The 8,682-nt window shown below is 42.3% G+C and overlaps 1 protein-coding gene across 1 annotated transcript; it reads left to right on the forward strand.

Moving 5' to 3' along the window:
* Nucleotides 1-5,247: 5,247 nt before the first annotated feature.
* Nucleotides 5,248-8,203, forward strand: LOC147458368 (uncharacterized). Its single transcript, XM_086513022.1, has 2 exons — nt 5,248-7,175; nt 7,485-8,203. The coding sequence occupies exons 1-2, from the start codon at nt 5,499-5,501 to the stop codon at nt 7,764-7,766; spliced, it is 1,959 nt and encodes a 652-aa protein (XP_086369148.1). The 5' UTR covers nt 5,248-5,498; the 3' UTR covers nt 7,767-8,203.
* The last annotated feature ends 479 nt before the right edge of the window (nt 8,204-8,682 follow it).

Here is an 8,682-nt window from a genome sequence, read left to right on the forward strand (position 1 = left end):
TGTTGTGGTACTTTCAAAGGATTGCTCTACAAGAAATACAATACAAATCATAACTACACTCTATACTTTTAATTAATACATGGCACTTCTTGCACTAATTAGCAAGATACTAACAAAGAATAATAAGTGTGTACATACCTCAAGAATCATCAAGTAGATGAGGAACCTATAGAGATAGAGTTCGTGAGAGAGAGAGAGAGAGAGAGAGAGAGAAAGAGTGCTAAGAGAGAGAGAGAGATGAGCGCGAGCTCAAACACAAGAGGAGCCATGCTTAGAGAGAGAAAGAGAGAGAGAGAGAGAGAGAGAGAGAGAGAGAGGGGGGGGGGGGGGGGGGGGGGGGGGGGGGGGGGGTTGAGCGATACACAAAGCTCAGCAAGAGCTCTTTGAGAGAGAGACAGAGAGGAGCTAGATAGAGCTCCAAGAGAGATCTCAGAGACAAAGAAAGCTCAGACAGGTTGAAGCGGGAAAGAAGCAGCCCAGCGTTCAGCAGTAAATTACATTTACTCTCATTAATTGTGGTACGTTATGTTAGGAGACTTAATTGACGTACCTTAGGAGAGTGATATTCTTTTTGAGATTTGAAGCACTTTTAAAACACCCACTTTTAAGCGCAAAAAAGCAATGTCCTTGACATTACTTTCCAGGCCACCTATACATGCTTTCACCCGAATAAGGTGAGACTGCAGCAGGTGAAATAGTTTATTGAGAGGATATTTTTGTTGGTCAAGTCAGAGTATATAAGCAGGGAAAATTATGGTATATTGTTAGTAGCTTAGACTGGCAGGCAGATTGGATGGGCAAATATCCTATTTGATAGGATTGAGTTTGAAATCTATACCAAGCAAAAAAGAAAGGATAAAACAACAAAAGTGGGACCATATTTGGTAGTAGTTTTTCAGTATGTGAACAACAAGAGTATCTTGCAGAGAAAGAGTTTTCTAGTGCCATGATAGTTAATTGAAGATTTAGGACCTTCACCAAGGAAATAAAAAAAACAAAAACTACATCAAGAACAGAAGACCCTGTAGATGACAAGGGATATGGAAAATCTAGTGTCGTAAGATAAATTTGGACAAGGAATTTGGGGACTTGTTTCCTGAATATGGAGTGGAGCCAAGTGAAAGACTTGCAGTACACGTGTCAGTCAAAACATGTTTTAAAATAAGAAAGCTAAAAGGAAAACTTGCAGGGGAGGTACATGTCATCACAATTGGGGAATCTGCAGTTGAAAAGCCTAGCATAACTAAGGCTAGCTTTCCAAATGTATCTTTCAATGAGGTGCAAAATGCAATTGTAGTCAAAGAATATGTGGAGCAGTAGACAATGGATTTTACTTTATTGAAGAGGGAGAATAAGAGACTACACAGTGAATTGGAGCAGATTAAGGAGGAAGTTGAAGGAAAAGAAAGTTCAGATTGAAGAGAAAGTTTTATAGAGGAAAGTTAAAGAGTTGACTAAAAGCCAAGAACTAATGCAATAAGAGTTAGCCTGCTATAAGCAATTGGTAGTATACATAGAGAAAAGTTCAGCTAGAATTTCTCAGTGAAGAGATGAGTGGCTCAATGTCTTGCAGAGTCAGTTGGCTAAAATTGACTACTTTGAATGCTACTTTGGAAAGCACTAATAGGGTTTTGTTGAGCAGAGTTACAACATGTAGAAAGGTGGAAGAGAAGATTAGACAAACGTCAAAGGAAGGTCTAGATGTGGAGGGAAGGTATCTGGCTTCAGGTGATGTGGATAAGATGAAGACTGAAATGAGGGACTATATGAAAGGTGTTTGGGGGCAAATTAAAACCAGAATGTATGATGTGGTCAGTAGCCATATCAAATCTTTGCAGGAGAAGAAGCAAAGGAGGAGAACTTGTTAGTGAGAAGTCAGTATGGTGAACTGAAGTAGTAGTAGGAGCAACTGCGAAAGTAGTTGGACCAGCAAAAACATCATCAATCTGAATAACTGCATACTCAAAGTGATACTACAATGTTGGAAAAAATTGAAACTGAAGTTTCGGTACAGTCAACTGAAGATGCAATTACATTTAAAGTTGCAAATGAAGAGTCAAATGATGCAGTGGACAATGCCAACTTAAAGATCCGGTACTAATTATTTTTAGGATATACTCAATAAGGAGAATACCGACGTTACAAAGGAAGAAACTGAAGCTGAAATGGATGCAAGACTTGGTGGAGATGGAAATGCAACTTTACGTGAAGGAGAAAGTACAAAGCGCAGTAGATTGAAGTTAAAGATCAGGTTGATGTTGATATTTATGATCAAGGGATGGGTTCTCACAATGTTTGATAAACATTACCCATCATGTGTCCCAAGTGTTAGTCCCTGATCTGTCAAGGTAGTTATCTTTTTGGACTATAACTAAGGTCTTAGTTTTAAACCTTAGGGGCACGTTTACACAAGTGCCTAATGCTTAGGTAGTTTGAAATACCCGAATTGTCTTATGGCTCACTATGTCTGGGAGAGAATCTCAAATGGAGAGATGAACTTGGCTTATGTGCTAACACATGACAACCTTGTGAATTTTTCCAAGGCATTGCCCCGTGAGAAGTTCGAATCTTTTTGCAAAGCTTTGGGCTTGCTTCCCTTTGTAGGATGATCATGTCCATAGGCATGGCACTTCCCTGTACTCTATGTTCTGCTAGCTCTCATTTGTTGCATCACTCAGAAAGGGGATTTGTTTCTGTGTATAACGGTAGTGATGTGTGCTTGATGTGTGTGAACACACTAAGGAGGTCTTTTTCCCACGTGCTTTGTATGTATGTCCATCACTCTAGGGCTATTTTATCTTGTATTAAGACACTTAGTAAGACACTAAGTTGTGTGCCTTAAGCTTCTCCACCTCCAAGTTGTACGTGCATTCTTGCAACCCTAACTCCAGTTATCTTGTACTAGCACACTTAGTAAGACACTCTAAATTGTGTGCTTTGATCTTCTTCTCCATCTCCGAGCTGTGTGTGCATTCTTGCAACCCTAACTCCAACAACAATGGATATGTTGACAATGACGACGATGATGAAGGTAAAGACCGGAGTAGGAGAATGATAGAAAGCCTAGCTCTTAAAAGGGGCATCAACAACATGAACTTGGGTAGTTCAATGCTTATCAAAGTAGGGTTGCACATGTCATGCATCATGTCTACTTTGTGCAACTTGTGGGATTTGTGACCGAAAGGAAAGGTTTGTGTGCATGTGTTGCAAATTGTCATATGATTGATAATGCAAAAGATATTTCGACAAGAGATCATGGGGTATGGACTAAGGTTGTTTCCATGACAATTGAAGAAGTATGAGAGTGCATGAAGACATATGCTCTCTCTTTGGATGGGAACAAAGGCTGCTCCTGCTTTTTTTACGGTATAATTTTGACGTGGGGCTTTTGCATATGATTGTTTGAAGCCTTTCCCCTAAGCTTTGGAATTTTAGAGTGACTACTTCTCAAGCCCAAGATTTACACCTAGTAGAGAAATGGGTAAGAAGTTTTTGTATCTCGAGGAAATCATGCATGTGTTAGGCATGATCCAACTAATTACTTATTGAAGGATACCAATCCCTCCCTTGGACACATTCATGGTTAGAAATTATGCACCAAATGGTGGAAAGAATTTAGTAGTGTGCAAGGGTGGTGGAGGCAACATGACTAGTAGTGAAGGATGTGACATGAAGCTCTCATCCTTATCCCAAGCTCGTCATTGGAAGCAAAAGAATTTAATCACCCACTGTATTGGGTATTAACCTAGAATAGTGAAGACAAGGGCACTAGCAGTGATGTGAAAGGAAGCTTTCATCTTCATGCAAAGCTCATAGTTGGAAGCAAACGCATTTAAATACCCATTGTTCCAAAGAGTTTCAAGACAACAACACAATTGTCGAGATATTCTGAAATGAAGAAGAGAGGATGCACCCCTAACACCTTCAATTATAGCATCCTAGTGTATGCCTTGCTAAATGTGAAGAAAGTTAATGAGGCTCTTATCATACATCACTTACAACATCCTAATAGTTGCCTTGTTGAAGGCAAAGAAAGTCAATGATGCCATTGTCATATTCACTCGTTTAGAGATGAGGGGACGCATCTCAAATGTGATTACATACAACTTGGTAGATAGCCTATCCAAGGCCAATGAAGTTAGCAAGGCTCTTGAGATATACTTACAAATGGAGAAAAGGGGATGCATCCCCAATGTGGCTGCATACATCAACATGATAGATGGCCAATCAAAGGCCGATGAAGCGAGCAAGGCTTTTGAGATATACTCCCAAATGAGAAGAGGGGATGAGTGCCAAATGTAGTGGCATACAATGCCTAATACATGGCCCATCAAAGGCAAATGAGTTTAGTAAGGCTGTTGAAATATATCTCGCATGGAGAATGGGATGCATCACAAACATGGTCACATATAAAAACTTGATTGCAACACCAATAGGGTTGTGGTATACTTTGACTGGGAATGTTGAATCCTTTAGAGAAGTGGATGATGTACTAATTATTGAGTAATTATTGCAAGGTGAGGGTTGGGCTAGGGAACATTTATGTTGACTAACGTATGCATGTAAAAAGGGCATCTTCTAAAGTTGTTCAATAACATGGAATCAAGTGTGTGGGTTGTGAGCATACAAGTAACATTTCCTAAGGATTCAATGTGGCGTTGGTGCATGTAATAGTGCGGAGTGATGTAAGCAGTACAATGATATGAGTGTGGGTTGAAAGCATGTTGTATGCAAATGGTTGAGACATTTTGTTTGGGGCCATGAAAACTTGGTATGGGGGCATCAAATGTCAAATGAGCAGGCGGTTGTTCAAAACGAGAAATGGTCTGTACAATAAAGGAAAGGAAGCAATTGGGACATGGCATCCATAACAACAAGAAGATCATCTGACAGCACAAGTTTAGATGTAATGACTTACTCTACAAGTACTTGTAGTATTTATTAAGAACAAATTCCTCGGAAGCAAACTAGTTGAAGAGCAGAGGTTTTGTGTTCAAAACTAAGACAATACAATTCATAAGGTGCGAAACACGACGATGATGATGGGGGGCAGACATGATGAATACGACGACAATGACCGTGTGCCTCGTGGGAACCGTACCAAATGTACAGTATTAATTTTGGAGACAGGTTTATGGTTTTGACTGTACGGCGTTTGAGCTTGTGGTTGAGGCTTTTCGCTCTTAGCTGCTTTCGCGCCATCTGCGCGTGGGCAGCTTATCTCTCTCTCTCTCTCTAACTATAAATCTCTCTGTCTTTCTCGCTCCGCAGAGTTATGGGAGGATCCCGTGTCGTTCATGCGATCCCAAGCCCCACATGATTCCCTCTCTGTTTTGCGAGCTTCTTCCTCACCCAAGCTCGCCATTGCCTTCTTCTCACACATTCCACCTCTATGGATTCGTTCTCTGCTTCGCCGCACCGCAACCCATTTCGACGTCAGCTCGCCCATTAATTCAGATCGCTCGCTTTGATCCGGCGGCCCTCATCACATCAGGAACATGCAAAGCCAGACTCGACTCCATAGCCGAGGAGCTTCAAACCCTGCGTCCATTGACCCAGGTACATACTTTCATAGCCCTGCCCACTATGCTGTTGCCCGCAAGGATCATGCAGGTCTTCGCAAAATCATACTTGGATTGCCCAAGCTCGCGCCAGTAGCAAGCGTGAATACAGAAAACGATTCCATTATGGAGAAGGCAAAGGCTGAGGCCTTGTCTGCAGTCATCGACAACAGAGATGTACCTGGCAGTGAAACTCCGCTGCATTTAGCGGTGAGACTTGGGGACGCTACGGCAACGGAGATTTTGATGTCTGCAGGGGCTGATTGCAGCTTGCAAAATGAAAATGGATGGAGTTCTCTTCAAGAAGCCATTGGCACCCGCCAAGACGCCATAGCTAGGATCATTGTAAAGCACTACCAGCCATTGGGGTGGGCAAAATGGTGTCGAAGACTACCCCGCATTGTTGCTACCATGAATCGAATGCGGGATTTTTACATGGAGGTGTCCTTCAACTTTGAGAGTTCTGTGATTCCTCTCATTGCAAGGGCAGCACCCTCCGACACCTATCGCATATGGAAGCGCGGTCCCAATTTTAGGACAGACATGACGCTTTCAGGATTCGATGGTTTCAAAATACAGCGGTCTGGGCAGTCCTTTCTCTTCTTGGGGGAAGGAAGCCAAGACGAGAGGCTACCTGCAGGGTCTCTGTGTGTATTTGATCATAAAACCAAAGAGATTTCCAATGCGTTAGATGGGGCTGACAGGGAACTTACGGACAGGGAGGTAGCGCAAGAGGTGTCTCTCATGGCTCAAACTAACTTGTTCAGGCCAGGTATAGATGTTACGCAGGCGATCCTTGTTCCGCAGTTGTCATGGATATGGCAAGAAAAGGTAGAGATTGTTAATGGATGGAAAGCAAAAGTATATGAGATGCAGAATGTGATGCTTAGTGTGAAATCGAGACAAGTACCGGGGGCAATGTCCGATGAGGAGTTTTTTCAATCTCTGCCGAATTTGGACGGAGGTGAGGATGGCACAGGAGAGGACCTTGTGGATCTGATTTCCGGGAAAGAGAAGAAGCAACATGCAGACAAAGCTTCAACGTCGAAAATCAGGCATCAAGATGCAGGCAAGCAAAAAGCAAAGATGCAGGACACGAAAGCAGGAGAAGTTGTTGTTTCACCTAGTGCGCCTGCTTCGGTTACTGTCGATGATAGAAAAGGGTGGTTTGGGCGAAATCGGCGGTCTGTTCACCAGGAGCCTACTACAAAGCCTGCTCCTCCGAGAAAGTCATTTTCCGGTGAGATGAAAAGAAGCGATTATCTGGACGATGAAGAGGAAGAGCAAGCACAAAACAAGCAGTCAAGGTTTCAGAGGGGAAGACGATCCATTGATACTCAACGACCCACTGAGCGGGAACTGGAAGAGGCTTCCATGCATGTGAATGAAAAGAAGAACCGAATTAAAAGTCGGGCCCGGCCCACCAGTGATGGCAGCAAGGAAACCGAGTTCAAGAAAGGCTTAAGGCCTGTTCTTTGGCTTACTCCCGACTTTCCTCTCAAGATCGAAGAGTTACTACCTCTGCTAGAAATCCTTGCAAACAAGGTCAAGGCCATTCGTCGACTCCGGGAGCTACTAACAACCAAGCTGCCACAAGGCACATTCCCTGTTAAGGTAGTCTTCATGATTAACTTTTCTCTCTCGTTTTTACATATTATCTCATTAACTTTTCTCTCTGTGTTTTTTTTGGGGGCATGTTAACTCTTAGTTTTAGTTTGTCTGGCTAAAGGCTGCTATTTTTCTCCTTGGTTCTCATCTGTGTATAGATTATTGGTTTTGAGAAGGGTACTCTTCATTCAGTGCCCTTCATTCAAAAGATATACACATATATACAAATTTACCTACATACATATACGCATACATACATACATACACACACACATATGCCAAATTACAAAAACTAATGGAGTTTCTCTGAACCAGATTGCCTTCCCTGTGATTCCGACCATTCGCGTTGTCATAACTTTCTCCAAATTTGAAGAAGTGCAATCCAACGAGGACTTTCGGACCCTGTCAAGTGGTCCTCGAAGCCCCAACCCTGATGATCTCTTTGGGAGCGCATGGCTCTCATGGATCAAAGGGCCTGTGGCAAAGCCTACAGAACCACATCCAGAAGACGAGGGCGATCCCTTTGTCATTCCAAGGGATTACAAGTGGAAGAAGCCGGCTGCCCAAAAGGGGAAAAAGGTGGCTGCCAAGAAATGAAGATACAGGCATTGTCATCCAAATGCAAGCCTTTTGTACATATACATTAGTTCTTCCAGATCAAATTGGGCCCTTAACATTTTTATGGGGCATGTCAGAATATTGAAAAAGGTACATGTTTGTGAGGAGCATTCAGAAAAAGTTCTGGTTCTTTTCAAACATGTGTTGTCATGTAGGGTAGTCATTTTCATGTGGATGCAATCAGTAGTAAGGGCTGATGCAAAAGTGGTTGGTAATGACTTCCCCTTGAAGGAAATTGGGTGCTCAGATTTGCATTGATGTAGTCTCATTAGGGCTTGCCGGCGGCTGGAGGCTCGTTTCCCCCTTGTCCGCTTGCCGGCTCTAGCCCAAAAAATTAAAAAAAGTAAATGTAGTCTCCTCAACAAGTAGGAAAACTCTCTTGTTCAGCAGTTAATTAGCAAAGATATTTTTATACATACTCAGCACCAATGCACTAGTTTTTTTTTTTTTGCAAGTTCATACTTTGCACTTCTATGTGAGTGCTCAAGGACAAAAATACACCACATACATCTATCCACGAGCACCCGCGTGTTTATTGTGATGGTATGGGCCTGAGATTACTCTTTTACCAAATGTGACCAAAAGTAATCTCGGGTATGCCGACAAGATCTACGGCGCTCGATGCTCTCACCATAGATCCCATGCCTCCATGACTCCTGAGGTAGAGTCAGTGAAGGAAGCTTGCAAGTTATTGCGGAGTGACCTTCATCTAATTGAGCTATAATTAATTTAATTTATGTAATTGAATTGAACATAATCACCTCTATTGTTTGCAGTTGCATGCCAATTTGATGCGCCTCTCCTTGAGTATGGTTATTTTGCCTTTGAAGTAATCAAGTCAACTATAACGTTGGATAATTAAAACCCAAATGGTAAATCAACTTGAACAAGTGAA

The sequence above is a fragment of the Adiantum capillus-veneris genome, chromosome 5, assembly GCF_014529385.1.
Source record: "Adiantum capillus-veneris isolate H3 chromosome 5, ASM1452938v2, whole genome shotgun sequence".
NCBI classification, from domain to species: Eukaryota; Viridiplantae; Streptophyta; class Polypodiopsida; order Polypodiales; family Pteridaceae; genus Adiantum; species Adiantum capillus-veneris.

Coding starts and splice junctions, on each gene's coding strand:
- LOC147458368 (XM_086513022.1), top strand. CDS start 5,499: ATGCAAAGCCAGACTCGACTCCATAGCCGAGGAGCTTCAAACCCTGCG. Junction 7,176..7,484: donor AAGGCACATTCCCTGTTAAG/GTAGTCTTCATG, acceptor TCTCTGAACCAG/ATTGCCTTCCCTGTGATTCC.